At 41.2% G+C, this 22064-nt stretch overlaps 1 protein-coding gene across 1 annotated transcript in view; it reads left to right on the plus strand.

Annotated features, from left to right (window-relative positions):
- The first annotated feature begins 677 nt into the window (after positions 1-677).
- LOC111969377 (microphthalmia-associated transcription factor) overlaps positions 678-22064 on the plus strand; it is a 28287-nt gene continuing 6900 nt past the window's right edge. The window contains exon 1 of the mRNA XM_070445542.1: positions 678-917. Coding sequence (XP_070301643.1) covers positions 741-917 — 177 coding nt within the window. The 5' untranslated portion in view covers positions 678-740. The remainder of the gene's footprint in view (positions 918-22064) is intronic.

Consider the following 22064-nt stretch of genomic DNA (forward strand, 5'->3'; position numbering starts at 1 on the left):
TAAAGCTAGTTAGCTGGCTAGCTTCTGATGGGGGTTCCGGTTCTAAAGTATAAAAATAGCAGATCTGTACCACATTTGGGTGAGGTGGGTTGCAGGAGAGTATATTCAGTCCCTAGATGGAAAGTGAGATTGAAATATATACAAAATATATATGAAAACAAATGAGGAAAACGATATTTACACAGGACAGGCCGGGACAAGACAAAACACACGTCCGACTGCTACGCCATCTTGGAACACAACTAATACACATAAATATTAGTATTCCACTTTGCATGAAGCCTCAGGTCATTAATAGCCTAACCACTGATTAAGCCACATTATGGACTAAACATTCAAATCCTGTTGCTGCAGGATTATTTTGCTGCGACAATAAAGGTCAAATTAAGGTCCTACATCTGTAACTGCACCTGCTTGCTACCTTCATACTATTTACCTCTTTCACATATCCTCCTTCTCATGCTCCCAACACATACTCATAATGCCTCTCTCTACCTCCCTCTCTCATTGAATTGTATTCTAATATGATGTTTGTTTAAACCTGGATGGCTCAGAATAATGCAATCAGCCTATCACTGTGTGTGTCCTGATTGACTGTGACTTTCTCCCCACCACTGCCCTGCTCTGGTTGGGCCGTGGCCTGCAGTGATCCTCTGGACCAACATGGGTTKCCCAAGCCCCCCCAGAGCCCCACAGTGCTCCCCGCAGTGACGTCACGTGTCCTGCTCCACCAGCAGGTGATGTGGGACCAGCTCCAGGAGCAGGACCAGCGGGAACAGAGGGAACAGAGTGAGAGGAGCACCAGGCACCCCTCACACCATCTCCTGCACCCCAGCAGCCCCCAGACCCCTCCCATCAATGTCACGCTGCCCTCCAACCTGCCCACTGTGACCCATGTGCCCATGGAAGTCCTCAAGGTAAGCCGTCTACAGTGCCAGGCAGGTAATTTTGGACACTCTTGTTCACCCCTCACTAGAGGAGCTGCCAGAAGGTAGGGGTTCTCATCTGAAACTTTTACTGATAGATTCCTAGGTACATGGGTTCCTAATGTTAGTGCTGCAGTGGAATTGTCTTTCAGTGACCAGTTTTTCAGAATTTCATTTAGATCCTTGATTAAACGTGATTACAAATAGATTACAGTTTATAGCATTTTGTTTAGATTGTTAATTTAACTAGGTTATGCTACAGAAATTCTGGTGAAGGTGCCACTTTAAAACTAAAAATTACAGCTCTTTAAGACTGAACTGTGTTAAATCCATAGTGGGGATTATCTCCTGAAAGAATTCCTCTGTTTCCAGACATTCAACATGTTTAATCCTATTTGCTCCACTACATTGACGTATTTTCATTGCTTTGATTTCTGGTATGTCCGAGTGGATTCTAAAAACTGATTGTAGTAGTATTATGTTTCTGTAATGAGACAGAGGATGTTACTGATATAGAAACCAATGTTTTCCCAAGCCAACTCTTAGGAATCAACAACGGGTAAGATTTGATATTCTCTACATTGCATGTATTCGTTGTTTTATTTGACTGTCACTAATCGTCGTGATAAATGGTTTTACAAAGATGATCCGTGTAGATTTACAACCCATTGTTATTTGATGCCAAATTCTCCTGATCAAACGAACCTACTGCATGGAGAATGTACAGTATGTGATTGTTATAAACAGGAAAGGGGGTCAAGCAGCAACTCTCTGCGTTTTAAATGTGTCAAATCATAACATCCTAGCAGAATAAGATTGGCTCAGTATTGGAGACTAATATCATGCATTTGTCTGCCATTAGTCTCAGTAGTTATAAACTGTATGTTTATTTTTGCTTATGCTGGTTGACTGATTGTTTGGCTGCGTTTCCTCTTCTACTAAATGCTCCACCAGAGATGAATATTCAGAGATATGCATGTGCTGCAGTTGTGGCTAATAAGATATTTGAGTAAAGAATCTAACAATGTTATACAGATGTAGGATCTTAATTTGACCTATATTGTCACAGGTAAATAATCCTGCAGCAACAGGATTTTAATATTTACTCCATAATGTTGCTTGTTCGGTGGTTAGGCTATTAGCTGGACAAAAGTAGGCTACATGAAAAGTGCAATACTGTTAATATAGCTGTGTGTTAGTGTGGGTTTTCAGTAAATCACAAAGCTCATCTGCATTTCTCAGCAACAAAAGAGTGATCAAATTAAGATCACACATCTATAGATGTTCAGATAGTGATGCTATTGGTAAACAAGGAGAGATCTACTGTATGTGAGCAAAATATCTGCTCCTAAATGCACACGTGGCACACAATTGTTTTTAGGGGAAATTATCTGCAAGTTTTTGATCTGCAAGTATTTTTTGAACATTTTTATATTCTACTTACATTCTGATTATCAGAGTAGTCTGAGTAGTGACCAGCAGAGTTTGTCCACATTTGATAGCCTTGTATCTCCATTCTGCTGCTGACTTATCAGACGTCTTATTTCTATTTGAGTCACACAGTGGTTGTGTGACTCAACACCCTACTACACCCTACTACAACCTTGCAAAACACGTTGGTTCATGTTTTTTCAAGTTGCTTTGGTTTTAAGATGGTTGTAATATTTTCTGAGAATATTATACATTTTACATTCAATAATGTTAAAACTGAGCTGTGAGGCTTTACAGGAGCATCAAACTGTTTCCAGGAAAGCCATGGGATTACTAACTGGAGAAATAATTAACATTAAAGAGGTTCTTAGATGTGTAGGGTTTTCTTTCATTGTAAAAATGACCAACCAGAATCTAAAGACCTTGGTAAATGCATTGTGGCAGTTTGAACTTGACCTGGCTATGCCTAGATTAACAGGGTCCCACCAAAACTATGCAGGCAGGCAAAATTAGCTTAGAGAGGTACCAGGCAGAGCCGCTGGGCCATGAAAGTGAAAACATTAAGCTCAGATGAGTTTGTCTAAAGACCGAGGAGACCCTTAATTAGCAAAGTTACCTCTGACCCCGCAAGAAACTAGTAAGAATCCAGTTCAGGGATCAAGACAATGGCAGGCAGAGTTTTACCACACACAGAACACTAAGTCAGCAAAGAATGCTCGTAATTAGGCCCAATACTTTCATTCTTGAGCTTGTTTAAGAAAAAAACTACTGCATTGAAATAATGATCATAGGTTAGTATCCAATGAGCTCAAAATTGTCAGACACATTATCAAGGTTAATGTTTGAAATTTCAGGGAGCACATACCAAAAATACAATTTCCTAATTACTATATGAGTGACCCTTAATAAAATTGTTAATGTCATGAAAACCAGGTGAAGTTCATAAGTCCTCTCCCCAAGGCTGCGTTTAAGCAGGCAGCCCAATTCTGATCTTTTTTCCATTAATTGGTCTTTTGACCGATAACATCAGATCTTTTCACATCAGATATTGTTTTTCTTCACAAAAAGATTAGAATTGGGCTGCCTGTCTAAACACAGACCAAGAAGACTACAATCCTACTTATTGGATTCCAAGTGAATATTACAGGAGTCTTAAAAACACAACTGCTCACTAGCCACTATAAATACAATCTTTCATAGGTACATATAGCCATTTGTGTACAGACATACAATAAAGTCTAGCTTAACCTCGGTACTGTATACAGTACATTTGCTTGTTGATTCTCAGTGGTTAATGTGATTTTCAAACTTATCTGGTGTTGGGTACTCAAGAAAACACTTAAGTTGTTGTTTGGTGTGAACATATTTTTATTTATGGCAGGGGTCCCCAATTACATTCAGCCACGGGCCGATTTTTTTAGTGAGCGGATGGTCACAATTAAGGAACACAATTATAAATAATTTGTAAACTGCAAATTGACCGCAAGAAGCCCAAACAGATATAGTATTTGACAAAAACCGAACCATTTCAAACCATGATTACATTGGGATACGAGCACAAAATGCCCCTCTATTTAGGTGTGGAAATACTTGGGAACATATTTCCTAAATTAAAATCTAAAATCTATAATATATTTTGATTTGTTTAACACTTTTTTGGTTGCTACAGGATTCCATATGTGTTATTTCATAGTTTTCATGTCTTCAATATTATTCCTCAATGTAGAACATAGACACACACATATATACACATATACACATATATACATACATATATATATATATATACACAGTACCAGTCAAAAGTTTGGACACCTACTCATTCAAGGGTTTTTCTTTATTTGCACTATGTTCTACATTGAGGAATAATATTGAAGACATGAAAACTATGAAATAACAAATAGTCCTGTAGCAACCAAAAAAGTGTTAAACAAATCAAACTAGATTTTAGATTTTAGATTTTTCAAAGTAGCCACCCTTTGCCTTGATGACAGCTTTGCACACTCTTGGCATTCTCTCAACCAGCTTCACCTGGAATGCTTTTCCAACAGTCTTGAAGGAGTTCCCATATATGCTGAGCACTTGTTGGCTGCTTTTCATTCACTCTGTGGCCAACTCATCCAAAACCATCTCAATTGGGATGAGGCCAGGTCATCTGATGCAGCACTCCATCACTCTCCTTCTTGGTCAAATAGCTCTTACACAGCCTGACGGTATGTTGGGTCATTGTCCTGTTGAAAAACAAATGATAGTCCCACTAAGCGCAAACCAGATTTGATGACAGACAATGACACCAGCAAAGCACACCCACACCATCACACCTCCTCCTCCATGCAGAGATCATCCGTTCACCTACTCTGCGTCTCACAAAGACACGGCAGTTGGACCAAAGGACAGATTTCCACCGGTCCATTGCTCATGTTTCTTGGGCCAAGCAAGTCTCTTCTTATTATTGGTGTCCTTTAGTAGTGGTTTATTTGCAGCAATTCGACCATGAAGGCCTGATTCACGCAGTATTCTCTGAACAGTTGATGTTGAGATGTGTCTGTTACTTGAACTTTGTGAAGCATTTATTTGGGCTGCAATCTGAGGCTGGTAATTCTAATGAACGTATCCTCTGCAGCAGAGGTAAATCTGGGTCTTCCTTTCTTGTGGCGGTCCTCATGAGAGCCAGTTTCATCAAAGCGCTTGATGGTTTTGCGACTGCGCTTGAAGAAACTTGAAAAGTTCTTCGAATGTTCCGGATTGACTGACCTTCATGTCTTAAAGTGACGATGGACTGTTGTTTCTCTTTGGTTATTTGAGCTGTTCTTGCCATAAAATAGACTTGGTATTTGACCAAATATGGCTATCTTCTGTATACCACCCCTACCTTGTCACGACACAACTGAATGGCTCAAACGCATTAAAAGGAAAGAAATTCCACAAATGAACTTTTAAGAAGGCACACCTGTTAATTGAAATGCATTCCAGGTGACTACCTCATGAAGCTGGTTGAGAGATGGCCAAAAGTGTGCGAAGCTGTTATCAAGGRGTCTACTTTGAAGAATCTCAAATATAAAATATATTTAGATTTGTTTAACACTTTTTTGGTTACTACATGATTCCATATGTGTTATTTCATAGTGTTGATGTCTTCACTATCATTCTACAATGTAGAAAATAGTAAAAAATAAATAAAAACCCTTGAATGAGTAGGTGTGTCCAAATGTTTGACCAGTACTGTATATAGAGTGCATTCGGAAAATATTCAGACCCCTTCCCTTTTTCCACGTTTTGTTACGTTACAGCCTTATTCTAYAATGTACTAAATACATGTTTTCCTCATCAATCTACACACAATACCTCATAATGACAAAGCAAAAACAGGATTTTAGAAATGTGTGCAAATTTATTTCAAATAAAAACAGAAATGCCTTATTTACATAAGTATACAGACCCTTTGCTATGAGACTCAAAATTGAGCTCAGGTGCATCCTGTTTCCATTGATCATCCTTGAGATGTTTCTATGACTTGATTGTATTCCACCTGTGGTAAATTCAATTGATTGGACATGATTTGGAAAGGCACACACCTATCTATGTAAGGTCCCACAGTTGACAGTGCATGCCAGAGCAAAAACCAAGCCATGAGGTCAAAGGAATTGTCCATAGATCTCCGATACATGATTGTGTCGAGGCACCGATCTAGGGAAGGGTACCAAAACATTTCTGCAGCATTGAAGGTCCCCAAGAAGACATTGGCCGCCATCATTCTTAAACGGACTCTTCTTAGAGCTGGCTGCCCGGCCAAACTGAGCAATTGGGAGAGAAGGTCCTTGGTCAGGGAGGTGACCAATAACCCAATGGTCACTCTGACAGAACTCCAGAGTTCCTCCACCAATCAGGCCTTTATAGTAGAGATGCCAAACGGAAGCCACTCCTCAGTAAAAGGCACATGACAGCCCACTTGGAGTTTGCCAAGAGGCCCCTAAAGGACTCTCAGAACATGAGAAAAAATATTATCTTTGGCCAGAATGCCAAGCGTCACGTCTGGAGGAAACCTGGCACCACCAGTACGGTGAAGCATAGTGGTGGCAGCATCATGCTATTGGGATATTTTTCAGCGGCAGGTACTGGGAGACTCGTCAGGATCGAGGGAAACATGAATGGAGCAAAGTACAGAGAGATCCTTGATGAAAACCTGCTCCAGAGCTCTCAGGCTGGGGCGAAGGTTCACCTTCCAAGAGGACAACGACCCTAAGAACACACCCAAGATAACACAGGAGTGGCTTCGGGACAAGCCTCTGAATGTCCTTGAGTGGCCCAGACAGATTACAGACTTGAACCCGATCTAACATCTCTGGAGAGACCTGAAAGTAGCTGTGCAGCGACGCTCCCCATCCAACCTGACAGAGCTTGAGAGGATATGCAGAGAAGAATGGGAGAAACTCCCCAAATACAGGTGTGCCAAGCTTGTAGCGTCATACCCAAGAAGACTCAAGGCTGTAATTGCTGCCAAAGGTGCTTCAACAAAGTACTGAGTAAAGCGTCTGACTACTTAAGTTTATGTGATATTTCAGTTGTTTATTTTTAATAATTGTGCAACATTTTCATAAAAACTGTTTTTTCTTTGTCATTATGGAGTATTGCGTGTAGATTGATTAGGGAAAAAAACTATTCTATCAATTTTAGAATAACGCTGTAATGTAACAAAATGTGTAAAAAGTCAAGGGGTCTGAATACTTTTAGAGTGCATTGTATATACACTACATGACCAAAAGTATGTGGACACCTGCTCGTCGAACATCTCATTCCATAATCATGGGCATTAATATGGTGTTGGTCCTCCTTTGCTGCTATAACATCTGTGAAAGCTTTCCTCTAGTTGTTTGAACATTGCTGCAGGGACTTGCTTCCATTCAGCCACAAGAGCATTAGTGAGGTCAGGCAATGACGTTGGGCTATTAGGCCTAGCTCGCAGTCTGCATTCCAATTCATTCCAAAGGTGTTCGATGGAGTTGAGATCAGGGCTCTGTGCAGGCCAGTCATGTTCTTCCACACCTATCTCGACAAGCCATTTCTGTATGGACCTCGCTTTGTGCACGGGGGCATTGTCATGCTGAAACAGGAAAGGGCCTTCCCCAGACTGTTGCCACAAAGTTGGAAGCACAGAATCGTCTAGAATGTCATTGTATGCTGTAGTGTTAAGATTTTCCTTCACTGGAACTAAAGGGCCTAGCCTGAAGCATGAAAAACAACCCCAGACCATTATCCCTCCTCCACCAAACTTTACAGTTGGCACTATGCATTCGCCAGGTAGCGTTCTCCTGGCATCCGCCAAACCCAGATTATTCCATCGGACTGCCAGATGGTGAAGCATGATTCATCACTCCAGAGAACGTGTTTCCACTGCGCCAAAGTCCAATGCCGGCCAAGCTTTACACCACCAACCAACTCTTGGCATTGAGGATATTGATCTTAGGCTTGTGTGTGGCTGCTCGGCCATGGAAACCATTTCCTCAAGCTCTCTTATTTTGCTGACATTGCTTCCAGAGGAAGTTTGGAACTCGGTAGTGAGTGTTCTGTGAGCTTGTGTGGCCTACTCCTTCACGGCTGAGCCGTTGTTGCTCCTAGACATTTCCACTTCACAATAACAGCACTTACAGTTGACGGGGAAGCTCTAGCAGGGAAGAAATTTGACAAACTGACTTGTTGGAAAGGTGGCATCCTATAAGGTTGGCATGTTGAAAGTCACTGAGCTCTTCGGTAAGGCTGTTCTACTGCCAATGTTTGTCTATAGAGATTGCATGGCTGTGTGCTTGATTTCATACGCCTGTCAACAACGGGTGTGGCTGAAATAAGGGGTGTCCACATACTTTTGTATATATAGTGTATGGATATATATATATATTAACCTATTGGGGAACCCAGATGTATGGCGTCCACTCAGCTCCTCAATTAATGTAAGCCCATTCAGAAAAAACATCTACTCTGTCTTTTTTCAAATCAGTTATCGGGCAAAAGGGAACATTCTCATTTCTTTCATACACAAAGGCAAGTGTAAGTACTGTAAGTTAATAGTTAAATCAGGAGAATCACTTGAAACCAGAACAGACAAACATTAACAGACAAATGAGCAAAAAAACTAAAAGCAACGATTGTTCTTATAGTCATTATCTGTGTTCCAAGGGATCTTCTACAGAATGTTCAATCAAACCTGTGCTGCAGTTATACAGACTGAGGAAAGATCACATTGTTCATGTGGGGTGAATATGTACACTTTTGATCCATACCTGATACTTTTACGGTACAATAACAATGAGGGTTTTATTAGGGCTTATCACTTAAGAGTCATATTTTCTGTTTGGTTCTGACCTGTAGAGGCTATGGTAGTGCTGTGGTGGTTAGTGGTGGGTAGTGGCGGGTAGTGCAGAATTAGGATTAGGGGCTTTTAGGATGATTATCACAGCTTGACATCAATAAGGTATTTTGTAACCATTGAGCTCAACAAAGCTTCACCTGGGTGGGCACAGTAGGAGTCGGAGAGGGCTGAACTGGAAGGGGACTCAGTCTACCCAATAAATAAATAACCTCTTAAATAATCTAAATTCATAAACTGTATTGATTAGATATCAGATAAAGTTGGCCAGACTGCACTAAGTGGAGATGCTTTCCATATAATTGACTTTTAAATACCATCAGATTTAGCTCCACGTGCGGAGTAGACTTGCTGTCTTTTCCCTCCCTCTGATAGTTGGTAGTCGGGTTGAACTTTGGAAATGTTCAGCTCGGGGCCTAGTGTGGAGCTGCATAATGCTTTATCATTGTGCTCCTCATTTTGGTGAGCCCAGCTCTGAGGTTTAATGCTTTGTCAAAACTCAGCAATGTGAAAAAGGTCTTTGTTTCAACATAGTTCAGTAAGAAGACCAACATAACTCGATTTCTGAGGACTTTCTTCCTACAGATTTTGGATCTTAATTTGATCACTCTTTTGTTGCTGAGAATTTTCCTGCACCACAGGAAATGCAGATGGGCTTCGGGATTTACATAGATTCGCTGAAAACCTGCACTAACACACGGTTATATTAATAGTATTTTAGCCTACTTTTGTCCAGCTAATAGCCTTACCACCGACCAAGCAACATTATGGACTAAACATTTAAATCCTGTTGCTGCAGGATTATTTTGCTAAAACAATACTGGTCAAACAAATAAATAAAATGTCAGATATTAATTTGATCCCTTTTGTTCCAGGAGGAAAATAATCAGTGCCATTTATTGAAGGAAGCCAGGCTTCCCCKAAAAATTTACCAATGCATTTAAAAAATAATAATAATAATTTTATTAGCTTTCGTCTCTGTGTTTTCATAATTTTCCTTCAAATAGCAATTGGCTATATCTATCCCACAGGAGAAATCATCRGAGCGAGTGAAACAGCGCCCAAAAGTCTCAGTATGTGTAGCCCATGTATCTGATGCTGTCTGGACAAAAAGAGTATGACATGTTGCCGCTGTAGCYTTTGATGGATGGATGCCAGCGAGCATTTGGCTTCCATTGATAAAACATTGATAAACTATTTAACCATTCAGCGTTGCATTGAGCTAAACTGTGGGTGATCTTGGCGAAGCAAAACGTCCCCCAAGGGAGGCCTGTTTGGATTTAGCYTCACACCAATCAAATCACATCAAAAGCATTGGTTTCTGGTAGCATTTGATGTGTTGATGTCCTGCTGTAGCTAGCTAGCTAAATCTTTATTTTCCTAAACCATGAATGGAGATGGGTATTTGGACTTAGTGTTTTTTACTTAATTCTCTGTACAGGCCAATGATTATGATAGCCTGGCCTGAGACGATTGAAGTGCAATATGTAGCTTAGATGTAGTAGGTGCACGTTAACTAGCTAGCTYTCTAACTTAGCTGGTTCATTTTTGCCCATTTAAGGAAGTTAGGCTAGCAAACATTTTAGCATGGTAGCCTAGTATGACAGTCATAAGCCCTATTGGCATGGGACTAGTATTACTATATAACGTCGGTTATGTAATTATTATCCCAGCATGTTCGTTTTTCCAGTGAACTATTCGGATGGGATTAGTTTTACCAAATTAACCCTGTAATATTTGTTTTACTCATTCAAAATTGATCGTTATGATGAAAGCATGGAGGCTCTTTATTTTTATTTCACCTTTATTTAACCAGGTAGGCCAGTTGAGAAGAAGTTCTCAATTACAACTGCAACCTGGCCAAGATAAAGCAAAGTAGTGCGACAAAAACAACACAGAGTTACACATTGGATAAACAAACATACAGTCAATAACACAATAGAAAAATCTGTATACAGCGTGTGCAAATGGAGGTAAGGAGGTAAGGCAATAAATAGGCCAATAGTGACGAAGTAATTACAATTTAGCAATTTATACTGGAGTGATATATGTGCAGATGTGGATGTGCAAGTAGAAATACTGGTGTGCAAAAGAGCAGAAAAACAAAAACAAATATGGGGATGAAGTAGGTAGTTGGTTGGATGGGCTATTTACAGATGGGCTGTATACAGCTGCAGCGATCGGTAAGCTGCTCTGACAGCTGACGCTTAAAGTTAGTGAGGGAGATATAAGTCTCCAACTTCAGTGATTTTTGCAATTCATTCCAGTCATTGGCAGCAGACAACTGGAAGGAAAGGCGGCCAAAGGAGGTGTTGGCTTTGGGGATGTCCATTGAAATATACCTGCTGGAGCGCGTGCTACGGGTGGGTGTTGCTATGGTGACCAGTGAGCTGAGATAAGGCGGAGCTTACAAGAGCGTACAGGTCACAGTGGTGGGTTGTATATGGGGCTTTGGTGACAAAACGGATGGAACTGTGATAGACTGCATCCAATTTGCTGAGTAGAGTGTTGGAGGCTATTTTGTAAATGACATCGCCGAATCGGTAGGATAATCAGTTTTACGAGGGTATGTTTGGTAGCATGAGTGAAGGAGGCTTTGTTTGCGAAATAGGAAGCCAATTCTAGATGTAACTTTGGATTGGAGATGCATAATGTGAGTCTGGAAGGAGAGTTTACTGTTTAGCCAGACACCTAGGTATTTATAGTTGTRCACATATTCTAAGTCAGAACCGTCCAGAGTAGTGATGTCGGTCGGGCGGACGGGTGCGGGCAGCAATCGGTTGAAGAGCATGCATTTAGTTTTACTTGCATTTTAAAGCAGTTGGAGGCCATGGAAGGAGTGTTGTATGGCGTTGAAGCTTGTTTGGAGGTTTGTTAACACGGTGTCCAAAGAAGGGCCAGATGTATACAGAATGGTGTCGTCTACTTAGAGGTGGATCAGAGAATCATCAGCAGCAAGTGACATCATTGATATATACAGAGAAAAGAGTCGGCCTGAGAATTGAACCCTGTGGCACCCCCATAGAGACTGCCAGAGGTCCGGACAACAGGCCCTCCAATTTTACACACTGAACTCTATCTGAGAAGTCGTTAGTGAACCAGGCGAGGCAGTCATTAGAGAAACCAAGGCTGTTGAGTCTGCAGATAAGAATACGGTGATGGACAGAGTTGAAAGCCTTGACCAGGTCGATGAAGACGTTTGCACAGTACTGTCGTTTATCGATGGCGGTTATAATATCGTTTAGGACCTTGAGCGTGGCTGAGGTGCACCCGTGACCAGCTCGGAAACCAGATTGCATAGCGGAGAAGGTACGGTGGGATTCGAAATTGTCGGTGATCTGTTTGTTCACTTGGCTTTCGAAGACTTTAGAAAGGCAGGGCAGGATGGATATAGGTCTGTAACAGTTGGGTTGGGTCTAGAGTGCCACTTTCCAATTTTTAGGAATCTCAGATGATACGAAAGAGAGGTTAAACAGACTAGTAATAGGGTTTGCAACAACGGCGGCAGATAATTTTAGGAAGAGAGGGTCCAGATTGTCTAGCCCAGCTGATTTGTAGGGATCCAGATTTTGCAGCTCTTTTAGAATATCAGCTGTCTGGATTTGGGTGAAGGAGAAGCGGGGGGGGGGGCGTGGGCCAGTTGCTGCGGGGGGTGCAGAGCTGTTGGCCGGGGTTGGGGTAGCCAGGTGAAAAGCATGGCCAGCCATAGAGAAATGCTTATTGAAATTCTAAATTATCATGGATTTACCAGTGGTGACAGTGTTTCCTAGTCTCAGTGCAGTGGGCAGCTGGGAGGAGGTACTCTTATTCTCCATAAGAGAATAAAGTGTCCCAAAACTTTTTGGAAGTAGTGCTGCAGGATGCAAATTTCTGTTTGAAAAAGCTAACCTTTGCTTTCCTAACTGACTGTGTGTATTGGTTCCTGACATCCCTGAAAAGTTGCATATCGCGGGGACTATTCGAAGCTAGTGCAGTACGCCACAGGGTGTTTTTGTGCTGGTCAAGGGCAGCCAAGTCTGGAGTGAACCAAGGGCTATATCTGTTCTTAGTTCTACATTTTTTGAAAGGGCCATGCTTATTTAAGATGGTGAGGAAAGCACTTTTAAAGAACATCCAGGCATCCTCGACTGACGGGATGAGGTCAATATCCTTCCAGTATACCCGGGCCAGGTCGATTAGAAAGGCCTGCTCGCAGAAGTGTTTTAGGGAGCGTTTGACAGTGATGAGGGGTGGTCGTTTGACCTCGGACCCATAACGGACGCAGGCAGTGATCGCTGAGATCCTGGTTGAAAACAGTAACAACATGTTTACGGATTTGGGGTTGTACCTGGTAGGTTCCTTGATAATTTGTGTGAGATTGAGGGCATCTAGCTTAGATTGTAGGACGGCCGGGGTGTCAATTTAGGTCACCTAGCAGTACGAACTCTGACGATAGATGTGGGGCAATCAATTCACATATGGTGTCCAGGGCACAGCTGGGAGCTGAGGGGGGTCTATAACAAGCGTCTACAGTGATGGATTTATTTCTGGAGAGATAGATCTTTAAAAGTAGAAGCTCGAATTGTTTGGGCATAGACCTGGAAAGTAGGACAGAACTCGGCATGCTACTTCTACAGTAGATTGCAATTCCGCCCCCTTAGCAGTTCTGTCTTGACGGAAAATGTTGTAATTTGGGATGAAAATCTCAGAATTTTTGGTGGCCTTCCTAAGCCAGGATTCAGACACGGCTAGAACATCAGGGTTGGCGGAGTGTGCTAAAGCTGTGAATAAAGCCAACTTAGGGAGGAGGCTTCTGATGTTAACATGCATGAACCCAAGGCTTTTAAGGTTGCAGAAGTCAACAAATGAGAGCGCCTGGGAACACACAAGGCCTGGGTTAACCTCTACATCACCAGAGGAACAGAGGAGTAGGATGAGGGTAAAGGCTAAATGCTATAAGAACTGGTCGTCTAGTGCTTTGGGAACAGAGAGTAAAAGGAGCAGATTTCTGGACATGGTAGGATAGATTCAGGGAATTGTGTACAGACAAGGGTATGGTAGGGTGCGAGTACAGTGGGGGTAAACCTAGGCATTGAGTGACGATGAGAGAGGTTGCATCTCTGGAGGCGCCAGTTAAGCTAGGTACGGTCCCCGCATGCGTGGGGGGTGGGACAAGGGAGCTATCTGAGGCATGTTGAGCAGGACTAGGGGCTCCACAGTAAAATAAAACAACGAGAGCTGCTCTAAACCACAGTATACAAGGCATACTGACATTAGAGAAAGGAATAAGACAATCACAGYTGTTGATTGGGAGAGCTAAGACAACAACGGGTGAGACAACAACYGATAAACAGCTAGGACAACAACAACGGGTAAATGACGATGAATGGGCAGAGAGGGTCAGTTAGCTACACACAGGGCATGAGTTCGAGGCTGGGGCAGACGGATAAACAAAATGAAGTACCATGTTAATGAACAGTCCAGCAGGCGTCAGCTGTGTTGCCGAGTGATCATAGGGTCCTTCTAGGCGTAAAGATATTTCAAATGTCTAGGGAAAGCCTAATATTGGCCTAATGGCCTTCAGTTTGGAGAAAGTCAAAATAATAATCCATATCATTAAGAGCCATGAACTGTAACCATCTAATTCAAATTAAATCAAATTGTATTTGTCACAAAGCCAAATACAACAATACCTTACAGTGAAATGCTTAACCAACAATGCAGTTTTAAGAAAAATAAGTATTAATAAAGTATTTACTAAAATAAACTGAAGTAAAAAATAAAAAATAAGAACAATAGAACAATAACAAATAATTAAGGAGTAACAATAAAATAACAGTAGCTAGGCTTTTGATTAGCTGTTCTTATGGCTTGGGGGTAGAAGCTGTTAAGAAGCCTTTTGGACCTAGACTTGGCGCTCCGGTATAGCTTGCCGTACAGTAGTAGAAAGAACAGTCTATGACTAGGGTGGCTGGAGTCTGGCAATTTTTAGGGCCTTCCTCTGACACCGCCTGGTATAGAGGTCCTGGATGGCAGGAAGCTTGGCCCCAGTAATGTACTCAGCTGTACGCACTACCCTCTGTAGTGCCTTTTTGGTATCTTTAAGTTTGTTTTCACCGTATTAGACTAATCATATATAGCCTTGTAGATTTGATGATGTTTAAATGTTTAAGCTGAAATGGTGCTGGAATAGCAGAGGAAAGACCTTAACTATGTTGACAAATTATACATAACCTAACTAAAAAAAGGGTACGAGCATCCACACTGGAGGAAAGTTTATTGTTCTACAGTAGGCCTACATCTGTCAATCAACTGATGGCCCAAATCAGCTCATCAACTCAGCCAGGGAAACACAAACAGTAGGCTAGCCAATTATACGTTTTCACACCTTGCATTATGTGGATAGGCTAACGGGTAGCCTACAGAATGTAGCCTATTGGAATATAATCAATTAAAAAGGGCCTATTGCAACCATTGATGGCACTAGATTTGATATCTCATTAAACAATCAATAGCGCTAAATTCACCTGCACAACTTATCTCAATTGCAACCATTATTGGTCACCTCATTACTGCTCCAMATGATGTCAGTGTTACCTTAACATTAGTCCTGCTTTCAACCATTCTTTCAACATATCTTCACCCTCTGGTTGGTATTGTAATCAGAACAACTGAGTCCTTTTTTAACTATGGGTGATTTATCTACTTGACAAGCATTCCATACAATATAAATAAAGTATTTCCTTGTTTACCATGGCAAATATTCTATGGCAATTTACCCAACACTTTGAATGAATGGAAACTACTGTTGGTGTAGCCTATTATTATTATTTTATTAGTTTCCTATTTATGTTATCCAAAAGTGTCTGGTATGGACATTTCTTATCAAGATTGGGAAGTAAAATATCCCTGGACTGTCCATATTTAAAATGTGTAAATAAATCAAGGGGATTGAGATATTCATGCCAGAAGGATGTTGGCTGGAATCTAACCCACACCAGGACTGTATGTGCAGGCTGTTGGCAGTGGCCCTAATCACTAGACCACCCCAGGTCACAATTGAACAGAATATTGACCATAGCAAACACTTGACACTTGTATGTCATAGCCTAATGGAGACTAAAATCTGTCTTGTGTTATTAAGCTTCATAAAATGATGGTTGTTGAGAGTATGGKTGCATTTCAGATGTATTTTTGTACATTTGAATGTATCAGTAGGAGCTACGTTTAGCGTTTGAGCAAGAGAGAAAATTATTTGGATAGCAAGCACTGATCTCAATGACTCAACTGCTCTCACATGGAGAGAAAGAGAACTGCTCATTTTCAGGGACAAGGCTCATTGAATTTCCTGATGCAGCAGGAAAATTCTCTGCCAATAAAGAGTGATCAAGTTAAAATCCGACATCTGAACCTCTGTTTTCAGATAATTTTATGGGCATTACATATGAGGGTATACAGTTGAAGTRGGAAGTTTACATACACCTTAGCCAAATATATTTAAACTCAGTTTTTCACAATTCCTGACATTTAATCCTAGTAAYTATTCCCTGTCTTAGGTCAGTTAGGATCACCACTTTATTTTAAGAATGTGAAATGTCAGAATAATAGTAGAGAGTGATTTATTTCAGCTATTATTTKTTTCATCACATRCCCAGTGGGTCAGAAGTTTACATACCCTCAATTAGTATTTGGTAACATTGCCTTTAAATTGTTTAACTTGGGTCAAATATTTRGGGTAGCCTTCCACAAGCTTCCCACAATAAGTTGGGTGKATWTTGGCCCATTCCTCCTGACAGAGCTGGTGTAACTGAGTCAGGTTTGTAGGCCTCCTTGCTCGCACACGCTTTTTCAGTTCGGCCCACATATTTTCTATAGGATTGAGGTCAGGGCTTTGTGATGGCCACTCCAATACCTTGACCTTGTTGTCCTTAAGCCATTTTGCCACAAATTTGGAAGTATGATTGGGGTCATTGTCCATTTGGAAGACCCATTTGCGACCAAGTTTTAACTTCCTGACTGATGTCTTGAGATGTTGCTTCTATCAACATAATTTTCCTGCCTAATGATGCCATCTATTTTGTGAAGTGCAACAGTCTCTCCTGCAGCAAAGCACCCCAATACATGATGCTGCCACCCCCGTGCTTCACGGTTGGGATGGTGTTCTTCAGCTTGCAAGCCTCCCCTTTTTCCTCTAAAGATAACGATGGTCATTATGGCCAAACAGTTACATTTTTGTTTCATCAGACCAGAGGACATTTCTCCAAAACGTACAATCTTTGTCCCCATGTGCAGTTGCAAACCGTAGTCTGGATTTTTAATGGTGGTTTTGGAGCAGTGGCTTATTCCTTGCTGAGCGGCCTTTCAGGTTATGTCGATATAGGACTCGTTTTACTGTGGATATAGATACTTTTGTACCTGTTTCCTCCAGCATCTTCACAAGGTCCTTTACTGTTGTTCTGGGATTGATTTACACTTTTTGCACCAAAGTACGTTCATCTCTAGGAGACAGAACGCGCTCTTCTTGAGCGGTATGACGCTGCTGATACCCATGGTGTTTTTACTTGCATACTATTGTTTGTACAGATGAACGTGGTACCTCAGGCATTTGAAATTGCTCCCAAGGATGAACCAGACTTGTAGAGGTCTACAATTTTTTTTCTGAGGTTTGGCTGATTTCTTTTGATTTTCCCATGATGTCAAGTAAAGAGCACTGGGTTTGAAGGTAGGCCTTGAAATACATCCACAGTACACCTCCAATTGACTCAATTAGTCAATTAGCCTATCAGAGTTCTAAAGCCATGACATCATTTTCTGGAATTTTCCAATGTGTTTAAAGCACAGTCAACTTAGTGTATGTAAACTTCTGACCCACTGGAATTGTGATACAGTGAATTATAAGTGAAATAATCTGTCTGTAAACAATTGTTGGAAAAATTACTAGATTAAGTAGATGTCCTAACCGACTTGCCAAAACTATAGTTTGTGAACAAGAAATTTGGAGTGGTTGAAAAACGAGTTTTAATGGCTCCAACCTAAGTGTAGGTAAACTTTCGACTTCAACCTTGAACTTTGAAAGATTGAGTCTGTGATTTTGTTGTAGGCAGAGCCAGAGCGCAATGGAGTAGAATTCTATTAGCGGGGTAGCACACGAGCAGTCTTTTCAATCACCCGCAAGTGAATGCGCTTTTCAGATCACAGTGCACGTTTGTTGATATTCTTTGCTAGTTAATGAGTTATTAGTCCAGTTACAGATCAGTATAGTCAGCAATGGGGAGTTACTGCTCTTACAAGAGCACAAAACCTGAAGGCCAATTTTAATGCTGTCTTTGAAAGCCATCAGGTAAAAAGCTAATGTCTTAATTAAATAGGCATTTTATATTTTGAGACAGACTTGCATTTGCAAATAAGCTAATAGGCAGAGGGCAGCCTACATTGTCTAATTCTCTGTATGTAATAATAATAACTTTATTTTGAAAGTGATTTCTTGCATCATACAACACAATGCAATTTACAGTCACCTTTGCCCATGGTGTTACAGACCAAGTAAAAAATAAGGAATTCATGTCAAGCCCTTCATAATGTAAAACTATTTTTTTAAGTATCATGCAATGTAGACTGCAATAACACCACATATAGGCTACTGTAGGCTATATCATAGAAATCAAAAGCTATTTCCATGTGAAAATGTTATGGGATTTGCTCCATTGGTTTTGTTGGTAGYCCTACATTATACTCAAATAGCCACAATAGCCTATTGGCTACTGTCTAAAACTGTAAGGGTACAGCTCCAATGTTCACTGTAAACGCTATGGAAGTTGCACAAAATTCTCTCAAGTTTCCGACCACAAGGCCTAAAATTTGCTCAGTGCCCCCAAAAATTAGAGGGAACATTGCTCAAAATATGCCATTTATCAGACACACTTTACAGTCATGCGTGCATGCATTTTACATATGGGTGGTCCTYGGAATTTAACCCAAAATCCTGGCATTGCACGTGCCATGCTCTACCAACTGAGTTACAGAGGACCAGCTGAGGCGTGATGGGGGATATGGTTTCAGATTTGATAAATGCATTGCAGCCTCCACTTTTGATTCACCTAGTAGTTTAAAATATATATGTTAGACACACTGAACAAATGTTCTGCCTTCTGCATTCATTAGTATTTTTAGTGTTAGTGCTATACAGTACATCGCTGAACTCATGACACATTTATAGATTCTGCGCCTCTTGACCCTACGGCAGGATGTACAGTATCAGACCTCCCTTGTTTAATGGACTTACATTGTCATATCAAGTTTATCTGAGATCTCATAGTCCCATACCAGGCTATGATAAACCAGCTCTGTGGGTTTACGCGGCTGCACACATAAGCTCTTTTGTTCATAATTTAGGCAAGTGCATTTTCTTAATCCCTCATTAATTGGACAATGTTTGCCATTCTGGGCAGAGAAGGGTTACATTCTTGTTAACTTCTCTTGCCACAGGCCCAATAGCACACAACACAACCCCTGGTCTAAGTAGAAGACGCCTCTTTGTCCTTTGCCATCCTCTTAGTTGAGCGGCCCATGTCATCACAGCGGCTCCCACGCCTGCAATGTCAGAGGCTTGTAACTATGGGCTGGAAGGCTAGAGAGCAAGACCCAGTGCCTTGGGGCTACGATGGAACCCAACACATAGCGGTCACTTAAACACTCACAAAGTCTCTCTTGTTTTCAACGAAGAGCTGTCTTTCACAGATATGCATTCAGTGTTTTGTCTGGTCTCAACAGCTTCCACGCTGTATCTCTCTGCCACTCTGTTCACCAAATCTCTACCTCCTTGACATGTATCTTAACCATGCATCTAAGACATCAAAGTCCAAGGGAAGAAGGGGTGAATAAGAGTGTATACATCCCATCTGTGAAATGGTTTAAAGGCACAATCTATAAGGCTTTCTGCTGTTGAAGATAAATACCCATTGATTTTTTATGGATGTAATTTATACAGCACATGACTTATGAGCTTAGTACTTAGCTGTTTCTATGAATGTGAGATATGTTTGGGTTTCCCCTGCCCCATCCCTCAACTGACAAAACAAGCTGGCAGTGGCAGGCGGTTTAAAATTCAGATTGGTCCTGAAGATGATTTAATAGTCACCTGTATGCAATTCGTCCTTTGTGGCTCAGTTGGTAGAGCATGGTTATTGCAATGCCAGGGTTGTGGGTTCGATTCCCACGGGGGACAAGTATGAGAAATGTATGCACGCTCTACTGTAAGTTGCTCTGGATAAGAGTGTCTGCTAAATTATTATGATTCACACCTGGACTCCATTACCTTCATCATTTCCTCCCCTTTATATGTCACTCTCCCAGGTTCACTCACCAGTTGGTATTGTTCTTGTGCATCAGCATTATGCCTTATGTTAGTGTCGTTTTGTTGTTTTATTAAAACGTTTCACCTGCTTCCGACTCACCGCCCCATCATTCCAGAGTAGTCCAAAGAAAGCAAACATCTGTTTTTTGGGGGAGATAAGGTTTTGCCAGGACTGGTGATATGAAGCCTGAAGGGTAATTTAGGAATATATCATGGGGCATGAACCTCTCTTGTGTCCATTGACTGGTTTCTGGTCCAGTTTTACGCTCTAGACTGCATGGCACCAGGGCACCCTAATGTCAAATTTTCATGGAAATGCAAGATTAGTGACAGCCTGATGCATGTGAACACTTATGTCTCAAGTTAGGATAAGACCTCAGAGTATCCCATTTTAGGCAAAGGGGCTATCATCCAGACAACAGACAGTTTTAACAGAGCAAGAAAGGGTCTGCAGGTCAATAGTAGGGTTATGATACCCTACAGTGATTTCTGAAATAAACATAATAATTACATTGTCTCTCTGATTAGAAGAATGTGAGGTGGTAATGTATAGTAAACTATACTTTAAATTACTTTAGTTGGAGAATAACATTAGTTCAATGCAGTTTGATAAATAGTCAAGAGTTTTTCCTCAGCAGTGTGTACAAGTAGTTATACAGGGGCCAAGGGATCACGGCAGCCAGTGGCTATAGCCATCAATGTAAGCCCATGTGCTCTCTGTGAGTAGGTGATAAACCTCCGTCTCGCGAAGAGGCTATAAATAAAAGAGGGGTAAAGTCGCTGTGGGGAGATGAGGAATACTGCTCTTCTTCACGTATGTGTCTTAACCCAAAGGTTTGGCTGAAGGAAAAGGCCACAAAATGAGGGCGGAACAAAGACGTCCTCTACTATGTTAGCACAAAGAGATCTTTCTCTGGGTTATTATCGGTGAAGGTTCTGCCAGGCCGTAGGGCACTTCCCCTGCATGTGCTTCACCTCTCTATCTCTAACTGGAAGGCCGTTCCTCCACTCCAAGTCACGTTTTCCAGTAATCCCAACAAAGGCATGATACTGTTTAGGAGGGAATGGTAGACCTTTACGTTAGTTAGAGCGGCTATTGACATCGCTTTATCTCGTGTGAGGATCCTCATAAATTTGGACTCACGGCTGCGCAGTTCCTTCACTAACTTGTTCACCTCCCATCCGTGGAAGGGTTCTCAGAGTTGGCACTATTAGCACAGTCATTTTGAATACTTCTCTAGTCAATTACATGAGTATGTAGTTGGGAGACATCGAAGGGGAAATATGCATGTTCAGACCAGCAGTTTAGTGTGTTGTAATGACTGGGCTTCTATCCTCATCTCTTTACATTCTTCAGACAGAGAAAGACACATTTAATTTTTGGGGTTTATACTTTGACCCATTCAGAACAATGTTTGTCTCTTTGACATAATGGTGTACAGCGCTGAACAGCTTAGTAAACAGAAGTTCCTAAATTAGAAAGGGCATTCTATGTTAAAGATATTGAGCTCCATTTTTCTTTTCAAGGGTTATTTCCAAGAATTACGTCTCGACTAGTGCAGCATATGGTGTGCATGGCTCGAAGGGCATGCAGAACTTAAAGATCCAATGCAGCTGTTTTTATCTCAATATCAAATCATTTCTGGGTAACAACTAAGCACCTTACTGTGATTGTTTTCAGTTAAAATGTTCAAAATAAACAAAAATAGCTTCTTAGCAAAGAGCTAAGCAACACATTTGCAATGACTGTCTAGGAGTGGTTGGAGTGGGGAGGGGAATATTGAAAACCAGCTGTTATTGGCAGAGAGGTTTGGAACTCTTTCTTACTCTATTCTATGCTATTGGAACTCTCTTTCTTATTATATTCTATGCTACTGGAACTCTCTTTCTTATTCTATTCTATTCTATTGGAACTCTCTTTCTTATTATATTCTATGCTATTGGAACTCTCTTTCTTATTATTATATTATATTCTATGGAATCTTTTCTTATTATATTCTATCTCTGTGGAATC

This window comes from Salvelinus sp. IW2-2015, linkage group LG1 (assembly GCF_002910315.2).
Source record: "Salvelinus sp. IW2-2015 linkage group LG1, ASM291031v2, whole genome shotgun sequence".
Lineage (NCBI taxonomy): Eukaryota > Metazoa > Chordata > Actinopteri > Salmoniformes > Salmonidae > Salvelinus > Salvelinus sp. IW2-2015.